Source organism: Homarus americanus, unplaced genomic scaffold, assembly GCF_018991925.1.
Source record: "Homarus americanus isolate GMGI-L3 unplaced genomic scaffold, GMGI_Hamer_2.0 scaffold13495, whole genome shotgun sequence".
In the NCBI taxonomy this organism is placed as follows: domain Eukaryota; kingdom Metazoa; phylum Arthropoda; class Malacostraca; order Decapoda; family Nephropidae; genus Homarus; species Homarus americanus.
Genome location: NW_024727075.1, coordinates 1,427,733 through 1,448,173, shown reverse-complemented (window position 1 = coordinate 1,448,173; position 20,441 = coordinate 1,427,733). Strand labels below are relative to the sequence as shown.

At 36.1% G+C, this 20,441-nt stretch overlaps 1 protein-coding gene across 2 annotated transcripts in view; it reads right to left on the bottom strand.

Annotated features, from left to right (window-relative positions):
- LOC121865771 (cytoplasmic dynein 2 heavy chain 1-like) overlaps nucleotides 1–20,441 on the bottom strand; it is a 91,608-nt gene that overhangs the window by 28,072 nt on the left and 43,095 nt on the right. For both annotated transcript variants that reach the window (XM_042365323.1, XM_042365324.1), the window contains exons 37-53: nucleotides 20,185–20,316; nucleotides 19,259–19,423; nucleotides 18,857–18,997; nucleotides 18,141–18,332; nucleotides 16,563–16,676; nucleotides 15,669–15,777; nucleotides 13,982–14,124; nucleotides 12,961–13,158; nucleotides 12,635–12,849; nucleotides 10,348–10,449; nucleotides 9,831–9,962; nucleotides 8,938–9,147; nucleotides 8,132–8,345; nucleotides 4,070–4,227; nucleotides 3,326–3,419; nucleotides 1,660–1,796; nucleotides 819–904 (exon numbers count right to left, since the gene is read on the bottom strand). In XM_042365323.1, the coding sequence (XP_042221257.1) occupies nucleotides 819–904; nucleotides 1,660–1,796; nucleotides 3,326–3,419; nucleotides 4,070–4,227; nucleotides 8,132–8,345; nucleotides 8,938–9,147; nucleotides 9,831–9,962; nucleotides 10,348–10,449; nucleotides 12,635–12,849; nucleotides 12,961–13,158; nucleotides 13,982–14,124; nucleotides 15,669–15,777; nucleotides 16,563–16,676; nucleotides 18,141–18,332; nucleotides 18,857–18,997; nucleotides 19,259–19,423; nucleotides 20,185–20,316 (2,542 nt within the window). The remainder of the gene's footprint in view (nucleotides 1–818; nucleotides 905–1,659; nucleotides 1,797–3,325; nucleotides 3,420–4,069; nucleotides 4,228–8,131; nucleotides 8,346–8,937; nucleotides 9,148–9,830; nucleotides 9,963–10,347; nucleotides 10,450–12,634; nucleotides 12,850–12,960; nucleotides 13,159–13,981; nucleotides 14,125–15,668; nucleotides 15,778–16,562; nucleotides 16,677–18,140; nucleotides 18,333–18,856; nucleotides 18,998–19,258; nucleotides 19,424–20,184; nucleotides 20,317–20,441) is intronic.

Below are 20,441 nucleotides of genomic sequence, written 5' to 3'. Positions count from 1 at the left end.
GGTAAAAGAGATGACACCAGGTATAAACGTGCTTAAGGTGGAGAAGAGGGGGACTGGCTGTTGCCTCGGTCACCAGGTTGTTTTTATTTATTCATTACAGAACTGATACAGGATAAAATTAATATCCAATAACTAAATTACTAAAATTGCTAAATTTGGGGCAAAATAAGCAAAAGATCACTAAATTAATGCTATACTGCTACCCACACTACCCATGGCTTTCCACATAAGCTACAACTATGGTTACATTTCAACCAATTGCATAAGCTATAACTATGGTCACATTTCAACCAATCGCATTAGTGATAACCACGCATGTGAAACAAAAAATTGACATCTTAGCAAACAAACAAGTAGACATGTTCACACCTGCTACAAACAAAATTCTCAGTTAAACATTACAAAACACTCCTACTCCTTCAAACATTGAACTGTAAATCATTGAAACAATTATCCATAGAGGTACTAATTAAAAGCTGTAGAAAGTTTTAAGCATTATTAAGATACAGTATTCATATGAGAGCAATAGAACAAGATGTAACCCTGTGAAGAAAAAAAAAGAAGCATATACTGTACACATTTTCTGACTAATGATATGATGGTTCCTATCAAATTATATATCAGTCCATTCAAAATTACAAGACAAGTTGCACTAAACAACACACAATCACACAGCATCATACACCTACAACACAAGCTGAAAGGGATAACTGTACCCCTTAGTAGAATATGTTTGAAGGGTAAATCAAGAGACACACACATTCACAAAGCAGAAGCAAGATGCTTCCTTTAAGGTTAAACATCTTGCATGGACATACCTTGATTAATAAGATCTCCTCTAAGAAGAGGAAACAGCAATGGCTCCACCTTGTCCACTTCTTGGATTATGAGTGTCTTCCCAAACCTGAAAAGTAATACATAAACACACTTTAATAAACAATTCTCTCTTTTCTTCCAAATGAAAACGATACAAATACAATAAATGATGACTAAAATATGACATGTACAGTTGCAAACAAAAGTTTATCCATTATCTGGACCTTCCAAACTGATGCAATATCAACCCCATATGAGATAAAACAGCAACAGGATGGATGCCCATATTGTGACAGCTGTGCAGGAGCCATCCCCTGGCTGCCAGATGGTGCCTTCATGAATGTGGGATCCACTGCACAAGGACCAACTCACACCAGCACATAAAGAATGTTTGCAACTGTACTCATAGTAGTAGTAGTAGTTTATTGACAAAAGTATAAATACATGGTAAATATACCGGGTATACAGTACAAAGAATTCAAAATACATTTGTCCAACAAAATATTTTCAATCAAACCATAACATGTAAGGGGCAATTTCAAACTTAACTATAGATTCCTAGTACCTCATGTACATAATTACATAATTCAGGCACATATACATTTTCATTTAAGTGTTCACTGATACTGGAGAAAGTCAGCATACATTGACCACACTGGATCCCCGAAGCCAGAGAACACTATGCTCCTAGCAGAAACATGATCACAACTACTTCTCTCCTGATTTTATCCTTGAACTTCTTTTTCAAACTACTGTACAGTACAGTACAAGATACAAACCTTAAACTAGTTTAGGATTTTTAGACTTTGAAAACCAATCAAGTCTAATCTACCATAACCTCACCTTACAGCTAGTTCAAGAGTTGTTGCAAACTTTGCATCTTGCTGGGTTGTGACCTCTACTGTAGATCCTCGGAGATGCTCACGAAGCCAAGTGGTAGCACGTGAGGATGGGTCAATAAGGAATGGCCTCATTTCAGTCTATGTGGAGAAAAATATATCTAAACTTGAAACTTTTCTAAATACAGTAGTGATTAATATTATAAAGGACAGCATCCTATTACTGTATTAATAAATATAAACTGATTTATATCAAGTGTGCCTCCCTTAATTCAACATTATATTTAAGAAACCTATATTTTTAGAACACTCCCAAACTATAAAAGAAATCACATGCACATATTCTCTGCACAGAAGACCATATATTTCATATCGCAAGGCACCACATGATGGGTCCTATCACAATATCACATAAAACCTTCCACTATGGGTATGCCACTTAAAATATTTTATTTGGCCACCACCAATACAGGAATACCCCAATTATCGCAACGGATGCATTCCTAAAAGTCATTTCAAATAAAATTTTTGCAAATACAGTATCGGGACAATTTTCCCCATAAGAATTAAAATTGAACTTCAATAATTTTTAAAACAGTACAGGTTCGTACGCTCGAGGGAGAGAGAGGAGAGAAAAAAGAAAAGAAAGAAGTTTGTGTGAAGTGGGCCTATTGAGTGTGGGAATATACAGCTCTAAGCAACCGCTGTGGTATGTGTGCCATATACAGTACTATAAACAACACTGTCCGTAAAAGTCAAGATGATTTTCTGATTCTTATTTTTCTTCCAATGTGTCATTTTTCTGTAACTCCCAGATTGATTTTTAAGTTTATGAGGTTCTACCGCATTATGATTTTAACAGCACCATTATTAATATCTTACTTTCTCCTCTTTTCCCCTTTGCAGCATACTAGCTGGTCAGGAGGTCTGTCAGTTCTCTGTTGCATACTGGCAGTAAGTGCTCAAACTTAGTTACAGCTCCTCCCCAACTTACGACCTACTCGACTTACGACCTGGATTTGGGTCCCTAACCCCGTCATAAGTCGGGGAGGAGCTGTATTTCCATTTTCATTAGTACTGTACAGTATATTACAAATCCTGAGCATATAAGGACAAGAACTGCCTTCATTCATCAAGTACTCCAGTAACCAAATTATGAATTATAGAGTATAATTTTACTTTACAATGTACTGTAGTTAAAATTCAAAGCCTCAAACTATTAAAATGTCTATTGCCATCACACACTCTTAACTTAATAACAGTATACAGTACTCAAAATTTCAGGAAACGTCACCATTGAAGAAAAGTATAATTTACTTTATACATAACAAAATCAGACTATTTAATAGGTAATAAAATATAAAGAACATAAGACATAGTTATCTATATCCTCACAGAATAATACTGAAATAAGTGTACTGTACTCTATCCCTTTCTAGCAACAAGCACCTATTTACCACTAGCTAATTTGTGAACAAACTTTTACTCGGTAGAAGATATTTGAAGCAGTTTTTTAGTTATGTTCTAGAAACAAAACTTAGATGGTTGTAATGACAGATGGGCAAACTGACAGAATCCATTTTTATAAACCTTCCCTTATTCATTGAGCAAAAGATAAATGAAACTTGGTATAAACATAACATACATAACACTAGAGCTTTAAACTCTACCTGAAGGATGACCAGAGCATTTTCAATAGAGAGCTGATCAGATGGGAGTCCCTCAGCTTTCCACTGAAGTTGTTCCCGTTCACTACTTAAGAACCTGTGTGAGATACAGAATTAGGCACAGCTTCCTAATGTGTTGATGAGAGTCTCTACCTAAAACCAAAAGTGTGGATTTGGTTTAGAGAAACAGAATCCTCAACAAAGGAGGGATTATGGCAGGAAGTGTTACAAGAAAAGTGTAGAAAGTTATAGAAAAGGGCTAAAACACTAGGTACACAATTTATAAACACACTTTCAACTTGTATACAAAACAAAAACTCACTATCTCCACAACAAGTGTTGAAATGTTGTGGTACCAAAGTTAGCCATAAAAATGGGTAATGGACAAAAAATAATCAAAATTTGTTTCTAATTTTCATACAAAAAGTAAAATGGGAGTCTCAAGAAACATTTCACAGGGACATTTACATATCTAAAAGAGCAAACAAATCACAAGAAGTTCATGTGATCTATACAGCTGCAAGTGCCCAATATTCCACTCACCTCATACAACCCAGCATCACCCATCAGTATCTAAAAGAATAAATATAGCCAAAATGTACCTGAACTTCTCTAAATTTTGCATTAAATGTTCAGCTCAAATAACTACCAATCTAATCCACCAGGACTGGGGTCCACCAGGAATGGGACCAATTAGGATGGCCCATTTGACTAGAAACCTTTCAAATTTTTAAACAAAACACTAACTTTCTCAGGTCAAAGTCAGAAACTTCCAACAACTGGCTCCAATGGGCCATCGTAGCCTTGCGTTTGTCCTCAGGAGCTTCACTCAAGTATGTGATGAATGATGCAGCCAGAAGAGCTTCTCGTGGAAGACCGCTTAGGCCTGAATCCAACTCTGATACCTGTACAAAATGTCAATATGAAAGTTATATTTACATTTATATGCCAGTACAGCACTTATCATTTATTATAAAAGATTTCAAAGAACTTTCTTAATCACCTCCACCAGTAGTGTTTCTGTAGCTTACTCTTGGACTTAATCAAGGAACTCCTATACACTGCATGTTACCAAATGCCATTCTATTAGCTAATGGCTTTGGAGTACAGTGACAGCATCCATTTGATCATAGGGCACTCAAGTTTCATTCATATTTTTCAAGACATTGTAACAAAAAGTTCAAAGATGGGTCACAATCCTTATCCTTAAAGGACAAATCCTGAAGATTTTTATTTTCTTTTAAGTATACAGTACAGGTACTAATAAGTTTCAAGCCTGATATTAACATAATACTTTTACACACACACAAAATCATGAAACATAGCTAATTTTTTAGAAATTGAATGAATAAATTCAGGCTTTAGGAATCATTACCAACCATTTCTACAGACCAGACTGCTATGTCTGCAAAGTGGAGAAAATCAGTGCCAATTTTACTTTACCAACATTTAATTTATACTGTAGTCTTTAGTTTCAAACTTCATTTGTTAAATGTAATTGTAAAGGAAATTACTTAATTTAGAATATCTACTAAATACCTGTACAGTACTGTAGTGTCAAATTATGTTTACTAATTCTTTTATTCATATAAACTGTTTTAATACAGTGATCCCTAGGTTAACGAGCACCTCGGTTAACAAAATTTCGGTTAACGAATTACCTTCCATAAGATTCTTAACTTCGGTTAACAAGCAATCCCTCGATTAACGAATTTCTTACGAGCGCCCCTCCACATGTTTTTGCTTGCATTTGGCGGTCCACCAGCTGTAGTATTAGTCCGCCAATACAGTAATCGATTCTAGGGCTTAAATTCCTTACTATTTTAGTAAGTATCAAGAAGTTTGTACTATTCAATAATTTTAAAAGTTTTATATTAAATTTTTTAGTCATTTTAACAATTATTGAACATAATTGAAGTATAGGAAGCTAGTTTTTTGCACGCCAAACAGCGTGTCAACACACTAAACAGGCGTCAGTCTCTGTGTCTTTTCAGTGCAGGTAACATCTTGCTTCAGTCTCTCTTCAACTTAAATGCTTTTTTTCTATGTTTCCAAGCAAATTATTGGTCATTTTGAAATTTATTTTACATAGTGACAATATGTAATGCAGTACAGTGTTGATTTAAAGAAAATAATCTTGAATTACACCAAGTGAACTAAAATTTTATGGGTGAAATGGCACCATGGGATGACTTCTCTTCCACCCCAATGCCTTCTCTTCTCCCTTCTCCTCCACCCCCATTCTAATTCCCATCATCATCATCATCATCATCATCCAGGAGCCTTCTACATACACACCTCAAAGTAAGTGTACTTTTTTGTTGACTTTAGGCAATTTTCGGTGAGCCGGAACCAATTACCCAAAAACCCATTGAAACAATGGTTTCAGTTAACGAATTTTTTGGTTAACGAGCAACCTTCTGGAACGAATTGTGCTCGTTAACCGAGGGACCACTGTACAGTAAAATCCACATAATTTGTATTCCTATAATTCAAAATCACTCCTAATTCGTAAAGTTTTGTTGTTACAAAAAATATACTGTATCTCAAATTTTTTTTGAAATATTTGGTAAAATTTCAGATTATGAAAGACAAGTACCGTACACGTCACGTGTGTCGCTCACAGTACGTTCATGTTGATCAGTTGTGGAGTGCATAACTACGGTCTACTGCACAGGCTTTTTCCACATATTTTGAGCCATTGTGTCTGATAACCATGGACTAAGCACCTAATTCTGGTACTGTGCTTATAAACGTTTAAATTTTGATTGTGGCATACTGTATAACAAAAAAGTAACATTGTTTTTTTCCTCTTGGGAGAAGGTGTCACTCATATTTTGTAAAATCTCATAATTAGTAGGGGACTAAAGCCTATATCATTTAAAATTATGGGGGTTTTACTGTAAAAGATATCTTGATAACTCTCTGGCTGGGTCAGACAGGGTCTAGGGATGTGTCCATACATCTGTTCAGTAAACTTCAAACAGTCATGAGGAAAGTATCCCTTCATCTTTGTGAACTCTTTATTTCTGAATTCACTTACAGGGATATTCAGAAAAAATTATTAGTTACGCTTATTCAAGATTTGCAATCGAAATTCAGCTATCCACGAGGCTGTTAGAATTTTTGACCAACCATTGGCAGATGCGCATCTCCTACACACACTCCGTGGTTAGTCAGTTCTCTCGTGCATGTCCCACAGTCCTCCCGCCCTCACTCCACCCAGTACATGGACAGGGGAAGGGAGGTTGTTGTAGCACCCAAATATTTTGGGTATAAGGCACTGTACATCACACCATAAAGTATCTAGGGCACCAGAATTAATTTTTAGCACCCACTGTTAAAAAATGGTCCCTGTGGTACTGACCTAGTAAAACCCAACAACCTCTCCCATTCATGTCAGGTCACTGTATGCAGAACGTCTCCACTTTTATGGTAAATCCAATGTTGTAGACTTTATTTAATCAACAGTACAATTCCTTTTACAGTATCCAAATTCCAACTATCTGAATCTTCCAGGTACAGTATCTCAACTTTGTCCCCTTTGGTCCTGTTCAGTAAAAAATTATAATTTAGCCCAACAATCCAAACGCAACTGAAGTCATTCATTCGCGTGTCTACCACCAGTAGCGCTATAATCGCTTTGTTAAAAAAATTGCTATAATAAACAATAAAATTGATACATAGGATATAAAATACTATACAATAGCACATATTTTATGAAAAAAAAATATCCACACAGTTCAACTGACTGAAACTTGTGTGTGTATGCTGTGACATTACACTGGGGGGAGGGACACAAGCGAGTCGGCGGTCCTCAGCTATGCAGGACAGCTCATTGCCTCCACACATACACACCCATGCTCTTCATTTTTCTTATTTTATAGTTTTATATTGCATTTTCTTTATTTCTTAGCCATATTAGAGTACAGTATTGTAATTTTTTCTCTTTTACTCTGTATTAAAAAACAGTTTTAGTAGGGTAGACTATTATAGCGAGTAATATAAGTTACAAGTTTATTTACACTCAAGACTTGAATTATACGTAGAGAATTTGTAAAAAAATTTTAATTTATGAATTTGTATTACAAAAACTCACTACATTTACATCAACACCATATACGAAACATTTATCATTTCTAACCCAAAATATTATGACAAATGTTAATCTTGGTAGCCATGACACCATACTCTATTTTTGTTCAATCCAGAATGCGACGTCTAATTTTATACCTAAGTATGCAAATGCTTAGCATTAACTCACCAGGCCAACATACAGGCAATTAAAACATCTGATAATTACTTAAATACGTAATATTAGGAGGACACGTCGCTACCTGGCATTTAATTGCAATTCTCAAATCCCCCTCCCGCACCCTCCATCACACGCATTGCTACCTTCATCTTCTTGCCTGATGAATCAGCTGTAAACATGCACAAGGAATATTTTTTCCAGAAGGTATTAAATTCAGTAGTTGCTAATACGGGGGATAAGTGTATATAATATAAAGATGATAAATCAAAATTTTTGTTCTGACCTGAAGTAGTGTGTAAGTATTGTCAATTTGTACAAATTAAAAAGGATTGACATTGATGATGTCAAGCTCAGTAGTCAGAGGTTGAGTGTTACTACAGGTATATGGTTATTTTTTTAAATTTAAAAGAAAAAATTAACATTACCAATAAAAAATTAAGGGTCTGGAGTTACCCTTTAACAAACTTTTCTCATTATCAGATTTACTCCTAATCCCATCAAATACTGTATAAAACTTTTTACAAATCACTTGTCATCCTGTGAACACAGTTTACCTGTTGACTCCAACGCTGGTATTCTCCCTCCAGTTTAGTTACTAAGCTTTCTGCAGCCGAGATTGTCTCCTTGGCCTTATTTAAGTGGAATTCTACCTCTGCAGCTTCTTTAGTAGAGCGATTCATCTTCTCCGTCAACTTAGCGACCTTCTTGTCCACATCATCCAATCCAGATGATAGTTCTCCAATCTCAACCTCTGCTCTCTCCAAATTTCTACATGAAAAAAAATATGCATAGCATTACACTGCTAACTTTACAATGCAAACTTAAAGATTTCATGGATCACACTGCATGAAGAATACAGTACAGTATACAGTACAGACAATATGAAACAAAAATTCATAATTTTGCTGATTTATATATATCAACTTAAGTCATCTTGAGAAAACCTTTTTTACACTTTCATGTTTCTTCCCACTTAATTATTCATTCTTACTACTATAGAGCTAATTTACTATAGTTCTCCCCTTCCTTCCAAAACAACTCCCCAAATCTGTAAACCACTGTTACTTCACATTCACATCAACCAGCAACACATCCTTCTTCAAAAATCACTTAATACCACACTGTCCACTTATCCATGTACCCCTGATACTTTCTTTGTGTTCATCCTTTTTACTTCCAGTGCCTTCTTCACCCCATCCTTCCACCTACAATTCGGTCTTCCCTCTCCTTCATACAGTCCATCTCTAAATTTAACACTTTTTTTATAGTAATAATAATTAGAATGACCATCGAAAATAGAGTAACCAATATCAAAATTTTTTTAAATTGCAACACACAACACCTTCTCTGCAATATTTACCTTTGTAATATATTTTGCTCTTTTTCTAAAGGCTTCACTTTCTCAAGGACATAAGAAAATCGTACATTGGCCTTCACCCAGGCTGCTAAGGGTGCTGCTGCTGTTGATGCTCGTTTGGCTGTAGCCGGATCAAATGAACTTGAACGATCAACAAGTAACTTCTCTACTGATTTACGACCTTCAATGGAAACATCTCTTGGGTCATAGTTCCTGTAAGCAATATGAATCAGAGTGCAATTCCTTAATTATACGTCAAATACAGCACAGGGAAACTAAAAACAGTTCAATACAAAAAAATTCTGAAGTAATTCAATATATAACAAGCACAAAAGTGAAAGTGCAAATTCCTTCACTCACAAGATATTTGGAGCCAGACATACAACTACTTTTCAAGGCTATGAATTTCAAAGACTTTGGTGAATTTAAAATTAATTCTTCATATAATGTATTTAATTATATCACAAATGACTACGTATGTACAGAATTTTAATAAAAAATTCTAATATTTACAGTATTAGTTTGCCTGATTTAGGGATCTTCACAATGAATGCCTACCTATTGACAGACTGCCAGACAGATAGTGACAGAATCCAGTAAGCTGGCAATGGGATAAAGGTGAAATGTAGCCCTGATCTGACTTAACTTTACTTGACCTGATCTAACACATCCCAAGAGCTGCCATCTAATGTAAATCAAAAGACTACTTACATGAGTCTGTCACTAGCAGTTTGTATTATAAAGTCCAACATCCTATTTTAATATGCAAGAAACAAGACAAAGGGACACAGAAACTGATAAGAATAAAGAAACACAATCAACTAATTACTGTATTCTAAAGAATCAAGTTGCAAAATAATAAATACGAAGCCATGATTGAATTTCCCGAGACAAACCTTATTTCTTCCTTGATGCCTCTTTGGGCCAGGAAAGTTTTCATGGAGTTCCATGAAGTGTCTTGAACCCCCATGAGGCGCAGTACACCCTCCAGAATATCTCGTATCACCACAGGTGGTGCTCGTAGGGACCTACAGAAAATATTATCAGTATTTAAAAGTCTTATTCATGAAAACCAAATGATCAAAATAGTTAGTTCTGTTTCTAAGTTAACAACAATAAATATATGGATAAACACAAATTTTTTTCTCAAGTTCTACATATATGCTGTGCAGTGTATTTTAGTTTTTACCAACTTAAAAGTACAGGTATAGGATAAATTGTGAATTCCTAACCTCAACACTGATTTACCAATACAAAGCTTCATATCAATTGACAACATTTTACACACTTAGTTGAGTTATCAGGTGTTCAAGTACTGTACTTCATTCATGAATATTTAAAAAAAAATATGAAGTGACAAGACCATAAAGACTGAATACTGTCATAGCATAGTACAGTACTGTATTAAGTTACCTTATCTCACTCAGAGCATCTGCCTTGATGTTACCTACAGCCTCTTTAGCTTCCCTCACAAGTGGCTCAATCTCTGCTAACTCTTCATCAATTTCAATTTTCCTGTCGATTGAAAAACACCACGAAAAATTATCCATTCATCACTTTAAGACATTAAAAACTGACCAGTAACCAGGACTTTCATATGTCTAAACTTGTCACCAATAGTGGGTGATAAGTGAGAATGTATCCCTAAGACCCCCAGCCATTCTTAGGTGATATGTGAGAATACCTGTACTGTATAACCCCAAGGCCCCAAGCCATTCTTTACAAGTAGTACAGTACCTCCTATTACTATGAAGTTCCTCCTGAGATAAAACATTTTTAATTCCTTGTCAGTCCACATTCAATATAATGCAGTGATCCTCATAAGTGTGCGACTCAACAGTTAATGGATTTACTGATGTTCAACACATTAATGTACTCTCATTTCCAATAAATATTAAGGTTTTCTACATGTTTCGGCAATTTTTTGGGCTGTATAGGAATGTAACAAATATTGTACTCCATTTTTTGTAGTTGTTGGCCACCAAAACCGAAGGTTTTAGCAGTATTTTTTTCAACAGAACAATCCACTGGAATACGTGTATACATATTACAGTCACCTAAGGTTCTAAATATGGCTGAGGCTTCTGGAGGGGCCCTTGCAGGCATATATTCTTATACCCTGTACTGAATTATTGTTTATATGATCAGCTCTCAGATGAATGAAATGTAGCTAATATTGCCTCTTTGTGGGCTTAAATTTCTGTTACCAGTATATAAGGTTGCAAAAAATCTTTAATGAATGAAGTTAACTGTGCACTTGGTACCTTTCGTTACCAATATTCTCTGAAAGACTTCCAGGAGTATTCTGGTGGTAAGAAAGGCAGCAATATACCTGTAGAGAAGCTCAATGTTCTTGGTCAGATGAATGCTTGAGACATGCTAAGCAACATAATGGACAAATTCCACATGAGCTCCACCATTTTCTACAATATCAAGATATTATGGACGATTTAAACAAGTCACAGTATTGTTTATCTCTGTACTAGTACTGGTAGGCACACCCTTAATGAGATACAATAGTCAACCAGAGAAAAAATAAGTGAATGAAATACTACTGCAGTGTCACAAGACACAGCATATAGATTCCGAGTATGAATTTTGCAACTCTTAACCACTAAATTTATATGCTCTTTAAAATTCAGTTTTCAGTCAAAGTACACTCCAAAATTATGAACAGGATCGACAGGATGAATATGTACTTCCCCAAAGTTCAAAGAGCCAAAGTCATCTGTACTGTCACCCCTCCTATATCTTTGGATGACGATAATCTTGGTTTTACCATCATTCAGCTTAAGTTTTTTCCTAGCCAACCAAATTTTAATATCAGACATCAAGAATTTCATAATCTCCTCACTATTCTTGACATTTACCATTTGCATATAAAACTGTGTATCATCGGCATCGAAATGGTAGGCAACACCATGAACATCCAGCATAGATGCAAGACTACCGGTATAGACTGTAAACAGAAGTGGTCCCAAAACTGATCCCTGCGGGACTCCAAACTGCTAAGGGACTGGGTCTGAAATGGCTACCCCAACCATCACACACCGAGATTGCTTTGACAAATAAAACTCAAGCAGTGAGAGTGTATCATCACGGACACCGAATGACCAAAGATCCTAAAGCATAGATAATGACCCACTGTGTCAAAGGCTACAGAGAGATCCAGCAGAACCAGAAGGGATGACTTTCCCATGCAAGTGCTAATTACCAAATCGTTATGAATTTTACAAAAGACAGTTTTAGTTGAATGGTGCTTCCTATTGGCTGACTGGATCAGAGGGATTTCCCTCTAACAAAGGAAGTAACTGATCCAGCAGAACACACTCTATGATCTGTGATAAGGATGAGAGATTAGAGACCAAACAATAATTTGATATATTTTCAGTATCAAGACCAGGTTTCTTAAAAAGTGAATGCAATAAATCATGTTTCTCAGACTGCACAAAATTACCCTTTGCAAAGCATTTATTTATGATTCTACAAATATAGTTTGCAGAATGTTCATAAGCATGTGGTACCTTAAATGCATTTATAGGATCAAGAGTGTGTAATTAGAATATTGGAAACATATTTATGCTGAATGATATCCCATGGTGTTGTGGAACTGCTGTACAAGAACAGGAGGATCAACCGGGAGGATTGCAAGTTTAATATCTATACAGTAGTATATGGCTATGACTTGTACTGTACCTACCTTTCAGCTATCTTCTTGTTTTCCAGCAGTGTTTGGTCTTTCAATGATACCATCTGAACTTTCTGGTCATTAGCCCTTTTCATGGTGTCAGTGATGAGCTGGAGAGAATGGGTGGCTTCTGCTTGCTTCTCTGCCAGAACAGCTTCCTTTTCAGCTGCTTCAGCCTTGAGGTGACTCACCACCTCCTGAGCTTCATTCAGCTTGGCTACACCAGCCTGACAAAGTACAATTCCTAGTATAACTCTACTTAGAATTATAATTAACATGAAATCATTATCCTTTACTAACAACTAATACTGTATCAACATATTACGCAAAACTTTTACCTTCAGATGCTGCTGCCTCTGTAAAACCCCTTCCTTCTTGGTATTATGAATTGAACGGTAAGTGTGGAGAAGGCCAAGGTAGCGGCGAGGCGTGGCAAGATGGGTCGGCAGGCTCTCGTGTACAGCTAAGAATGAGTTTAAGAACTCTGGACCATTCCTCTTGTCTTTCTCATTGTCACTCAAAAGCATATCTGGGATCTGAGATGAATCAGGGTTGATATTTGTGAATATCAGCAACAGCAAATGGATAAAAAATATTTAGGAATTATAATCTTAATGATGAACTAGTAGGAGGGGGATGATGCAGGAGCACAAGAGAGCTACAGAATGGGTTAATGGAAATTATTAATAGTAGTACAGTGGGGAGGTGTGAACATTTGACACATCATTCAACATGTTCTTCAGTGTGAATGTGTGGTCAAAGAAAACAAACCACATTGGGATAAAAGACACGTTTATTTTTCCCACAATACAGTACGTAATGACTGTAGAGATAGGTGAGGCCAACCTATCCACTACTACCTGGATGTTAAATTTACACTCAGATAATAATAATACTGTACACTAATGAGGATTCAGCTGTAGTAATGAGGTACTTTGTATTTCACCTAAATCAAGGTTTCCTGATTTCAAGCAGATACAGAAGCGGATTTTATTGTTTTGAAACTTATTTTATACAACAGGCTGTAGGTAAGCTTAAGAAACTTTCAGGGATCACTACAGTAAAAACTCAAGGGTGACAGCATCCAAAGAGGTGCAGTCATGATGGTACATGTAAACAAGATTACATATGCAATCATATGTTTATTACTGCACTTGATATTCAAACAGGACAGCAGATATCTGGAACATGTCAGTGTAATTTAGGGGAATTATCGTTTGTTCTCAACAAAAAATCTGCAAAATGCAGTATATACATAAAATATCACTGATTCAATGAATTTTGAAGCACAATTGACAACAATTTTACAGCAAAGCTAAAAATTCAAGCTTGGTGATCCCTTTACTCTGTGTTACACACCTGAATCATAGTCTTCTGTGCCCAACCCTCCATCCAGAGTACAGAGCACTGCTTGTACAATGCTGGGTTACTCTCACACTGGGCTGAAAACTCCTGGTTGCTTGAGTCCATGATCAAAGCGATATGCAAGTTTCTCAACACTCCTGGAAAACACAGCTGGGATGAGGCAAAAGCAAATTTCTTCTCCTCCCTTAACAATGACCTTCAGATATTTTTATAAGCCTGAAATCAGTCTTCAAATTTCATCACATCATACAAAACCCAGGAGGCAACTGGTTTTCCGGCATCTTCGTGGTGTAGATTAATATAGTATCCCTGTATTTCCTTTTCTATTTTTAATTTCTTTTTAATCTTATTTCCCCCCCCCGCTCCATTTTGGGTCGATGACCTGTGCCCGGGTGGGCTATTCCCCTTAAAAAAAATATATATATATAATAATAATAATAAAGTAGGTGCTTTAAGTTTTAGCAAAATATATATTTTTTCTATCTGTCTATCTACCATCTTTACTCCTCCCGTACACTCTTTATAATAATGTGGTGGATCAAGGGAAGCAGACACTATAAGATAGGGAAGAAATAGCAAAGGAGAGAAGTGATACAAATATACAAAGTACTGTACAGTAATAGGAAAGTGCTATAATATCAAGTAAAAACATTCCACACAAACACTCCCTCATATCCCCAACTCCCAAACAAAGTATACAAATGAATCCCTTAACTCCCTATTAGGGACAACCAAGTAATATGACTCAAACATTCCAAAAACCTCAATGTTTACCAAGCAGGACCTTTATTTTACTTATGGTAGTTGGGAGGAAATTTAGTTAACATACAACAGCTAAGGATTATCTACTCTGCTACCCTACTTACAACAATGGCATGCAAGGGATACGTAACGTCCACTGATGATGACCATTGTCCCTACAGCAAACATACACTGATAATGGCTGTCAGTTTTCGGGCAGCTCTTCTAATGCAGTGGCCATTTTAAAGTTTCTAATTCACCACATCACACCCCATTTGACAGCTAGGGTCTGATCTTACAAATGTCTATCCCTCCTAGTGCCTCCACATAAGGGGGGGGGGGTGGAGATCAGAAGCAATGTTTGCTTCTCATGGCAGAAAGTATTAATGAATCTGTGTCCACTTAGCCAGTTCTACACACTTCATGTTGACGGCCTGCCATCTTAATTTAAAAACCAAGGGCTAACACTCATGACCTAGGACCCAGGAAAACAAAAAAAAATTCATCAAGGTTCAGGATTGGTCCCAAAGGTCCCAAATTTGAGGGTCTATTCCTGTACATGTGCTGCATTTTATTTTTAGCTTAGATAACCACTCTTAATATGGTACAGTATAGACAGTTCCCGAGTTATGAATGGGCAACTTATAAACACCCTCACTTATGAATGGAATCCCAATATATTTATCACAATAATTTGTAAATAATATCCCATTTTTTACATTAATTTCAGTATCCTATATAGTCTAACATCACTTTATTTACAATATTTACATTATTATTTATGTCTGGGGAATTAATGTTGTTTTGTATGGGCAGGGATGTGCACACACATGCACGCATGTGAGCACACACACACACATGCATACACACAGTATGGTCAAAATTAAAACCAAGCTAACAGAAACTATAATACAGTACTGTATCTATAATCATTACTTACTTGAAGCAAAGTACGCATACTGGGAGCCCCTGAAATTTTCATGAGCTGCCTGGTCTCGCAGCGGCATGAGAAGTGGGTCAAGTTCTTCAGGAGTGTAAAGTCCAGGAACCTGACAAACCAGTTCTGTTATAACTCCATGATACACTCATTTTAAAAGTTTGATGCAACAACTTTGTTGTCCTCTCTTTTTCTACATCATAAACATAGAATTATCCCACATTATTGCACTGACATACACAACAGTTACTAAATTTGCTAAGCCAAACAAACACGCACAAGCATACTGCAGTATGGAGCTGATCAAGACGCCATTGAATATACCTAATAATTCCCATAAATCACTTGGTTCAGTGTCATTGAAGGTTATACTGTATAAACAAATAAATATCTATAATTATGTAACAAATAGCATGACGCTTACATCCAAAATGATCATTAGTAAACACAAACCTACTGAATTTTCTATCACACATTATAAGGCTCAGGAGTCTTCCTAACAGACTTCTTATTTTTCTTTTATATTCATTACAAAATGCCCCCCAAATAGTACATATAAGCTCTGTTACAATTCCATTATTTCATATCAGATATTTTTTCTAGGAGTTTAACCTACAAATGTACCTAACCATGCTGTCAAAATATACTACATAAATAAATTAAAGAATAATGGTACTATACTTGGAGTTGTATTAATGTATCATCAATTATATTAGACCCTTGTATTTACAAAAAATTAATAAATTGTATACTGGACACTCAAAATTAAATATACGGTACCAGTTACGGTATAGGCAGTTCTAATTAGCACTTAAAATAAGTCAGATAAATGTTCCAGTATCATCTATTTTATCAATCACATTAATTTACAGTAACATCCAGTACAAGGGTGATTACCTCTCCAGCCATCAAGAGTGAGTTGATAATTTCAAGGAAGGCTGAGCTGACCAGATGGTGGTCCTCCAGCAGCAGCAGTACTTGTTCACCCTCAACACCTGCACTCTGCATCACCTGAGATATAAAACTGTACTTTTAATAACCAGACTTATAAACACAACCAATCTGATGGCTAAGAGTTCACTTTTGTGTACTGTGTAAGCAAGTTGAAGATTTGAGGAACTGTTTGTGTCTTTGCATAGAGTATTCCTACTTGTTGATTCAGTTTTGCACAATGACAGTATCATAACCAACAAGATCAAGTTTTTGGAAAAGTGTTGCCATATGCATGTTACTTGGAGCATTTTGGGGGAGAAAATAAGTGGTATGGAGGAGACACCTGTAGCTTCCTGAAGTATAAGCTCAAGAGAGCCTAAGAGCAAATTGCTACGTAAAGGTATTACCTAAACAAACATGACACCAATATGGGACACACTGTGGGTTATTCTGAAAGATAGGGCTAAGTGTCCCTAAATCTCAACTATAAGAGACTAAAACATACTCAAAACCACTAACCAGAGGCTATCTCTATATGAAGTCTTAAACTAGCTTCACACAATTCCTTGCTTAGATTGAGAGAAAAATACATTAACCCTGGAATTATATTAACTGTGTCTGTCAGAAACAAAAAGACAGTTCAAGGGTTTATAAGAAACTTAATCATATGAGAAACACTTACAGAATCAATTAATAAAATGCCTCTCTGTTCTTTATTCATAACATTACCGTAAAAAGTCCAGAAGATCATTAATGATTTATTCCAGATAAAAACTGACCTCTGGTATCTATGGTCAGTTTAGCTCTAAAAATGAGTTTGAAGAGCAACGTAATCATAGAACAGAAGCAGAAGCCATCAGTTCTCTCTCATTATATCCAAACACAGTGCAGTATAGATACTGTATACAGCATAAAACAACCTGATGATATCCAGATTATTTACCTCTTATCTGCAACACCACCCTCTCCAAAGGAGCTTTCCTAAGATGGGGTAGCCACTAGTGAAGAGCCTCCAGGTTGCTCAGTTACCATCCTCCTTATTCCTTTCCCCATTCTCTCCTTAGTGTTTTGTTCCACTTTTCCCTCCCAGTTTGGAAATCTGCTTCTATCCAATGTACCTGGTACATTGCAATTACAGTATACAGTAATCCCTCTTTACCATCCTTTCCTCTGAGGTCCTTCTCAAATGTTCATTCCATCACTCAGAATTTTTCATCTATCTACAGTACATTGTGTTATCACTCATCAGTTCCCATATTCTGGGTTGCCCATCACAATTTTCTCAAAACATATACTGTAGAGGATAATATTTTCAAATATTTAAAACCAAAGAAGTCAGGGAAGAATTCCACATGTTAGTTAGTCAATAAAAGAATTAGTGTATGGGAAATATCACTGAAATACACTAAGAAATAATACTTGAATAGAATAAGGGTTGCTTAAACAAGTATGAACAAGAGAGAAAGTTTAATTAAGAAAGTATGGGCATAAACAAAAGTATAAAAATAAGTAATAGTGGTAAAGATATAATCATTTTCATACCTGCTTTAAGTCATTTTTGAAGTTCTTAGTATTGTATCCCAGACTCATAGCTGGTGAGACAACCCTAATACCATGCAAGTGGGCAATAACAGAAACGGCTGTTCTGCGGCCAACACCTGACCTGCCAGCCAGTAGTAATGAACCTCCAGGGGAAGTTAAAATTCGGTCAACCCGTGCCATGGCCTCCAGCACCTGGAAGAACAGTAATAGAGTAATCTGGTAATCTAAAAGGTTAGGCTTACCATGAAAGACATAAAAAAAAACTGAATAGAGATTATTTGAAACTTCAGAAACTTCTGAAAAAAAGACAACAAAGATGACTAAGAAATAGTAATACTGTACTATAACCCCGATTAATGAGAAGCTCAAGGATTACATCGGCCAGAGAATCAACAAGGAGGCCCCGAGTTGAACAACCAGGAGATAAAGGCGAAAACTCTCTAAACTGGTTAGTTAATCAGTAAAGAAAGGCATTCACAGAGCTAACTAATGATGCTAAAAAGGTAGCCATGTCCCCATCTGCTGTGAAGTTAAAAAAAGGCCATAAGACAGTATATAAAAGATGGACAACAGAACACTGTACTCCTCTAAGATCTTGTGATAATTCTACAAACCAAGTTCGGTTAAGTCCATTCTTATTTGTTCATGCTAACTTGTTAATAACATCAGTTAGGAAGGTAACAGGTTGAAGAAAGCTCATGTACATAACAATTTACCTCAGTGAAGACAAGTAAATGAAGTTCTTGTTTTTCCCTGCTGTACTGCATTACGGAACGTTCCACCATCTCATTCCAGTCCTCCATGCTCATGTGGCCAAGTTCATAACCATGCATAGGCAGAGGTGCTCCAGCAGTCACCTGTTGCCCAAAATTGAATGAAAAATTTCTTCACATCTAAAGACTGGCAACAGATCTTCTAGTTAGGAAACAATGGATTTGAACCCATATGAGAAGACCCTTGACTGAAAGAAGTTCAGTAATCATAAACACAAGGCCTTAAGTCCTGATAGGAATCTCCACTTCCTAACCATAGATTAAAGAAAATTGGAGGAAATATATACTGTACAAATAAGACGGCCAAAAAGTATATAAACATTAGAGAAATATGGTGGTACATACAACACCAGCTGCAGGAGTGACATAATATGTGTCAACCAAGTGGTCACGGAGATCCATGCCCCAGTCTGACTGAACAGTTGATATAATAATTAAGTCAAACTTCTGTATGTCTTCATCTTCAGCAAGCTTGTCACGGAATAGTCTGCAAGCTTCATATACCCAAACCTACGGAAAAAGCAAAATATAATTACTATCAGTTTTCTTTAGTTAGTTGACAGTCATTTGGTTATATGACTGGATAAATTTTAATATACAGTACACAAATGAAAAAAGATCAGTAGTGATAAACAATATACAGTACGTATGTATGTTGTGTTGTCAAAGTAAGAGAAACAATTGAGACCCAGCAATAGTGTTTAAATGTGGCATAAAGTCAGATCAGAAACCTGGGACTTGGTCACAATTTTCGTGATGCCATATGGCAGCAGGATCTACCATCAGGCAACACATTATGCTTCCAATATCTTCCTAGGTGGTAGTACCTCCCTGTTTGGTAGCTGTTTGTGTAAATAAATACAGGTTTGTGTCTGTCCATGAGAGATGCCAAGCTTAGACTTATCAAAAACTTTCCCCAGCACCCAGAAACATTCCTGGGATGTGCGATAGTGTCTGTCTGTGTGAAAAGCGTAGTTTAAACTCTCGGAAAACTTACCCCAGTACCCGGAAAATTCTGGGACTATAATGACAAAAGCAAAAAGAAACATAATGTAAGAGACATTCAGGTTTAAAGGTTAAAAATGAAGCAAACACTTTGATAATTATCCCAAAAGTTAAAAGACCCTAAAACTATCACAAAACTAAAAACTATCTTACAGGCAAAATTGGATAAACCTTAATACAATAATGTAAGAAGAAACAGAAATTATAAAACTGAAATAATTTAAAATATCTCAAAGTTTCTTTGTGGTAAAGACATAATTTCTAACCTCCATGAGTGGTTGAAGGGTAGCATCACTTGAGGGAATCTGATAACGTAATAGTCCCAGGACCCAGCGTGTGAGGTCACGTGGGGTGAACAAATAGTGGCTGTAGTCATCAACACTGAAGGAATCACGCACCTGTCACGATGGAGTAATGACTTATGAAATACTGTACATTCATTTTCTACATATCATTTTTCAAAAGAAATAATAAAAGGAATATTACCATTATCCTTTTAAAATCAAAACAATATAAATACAGG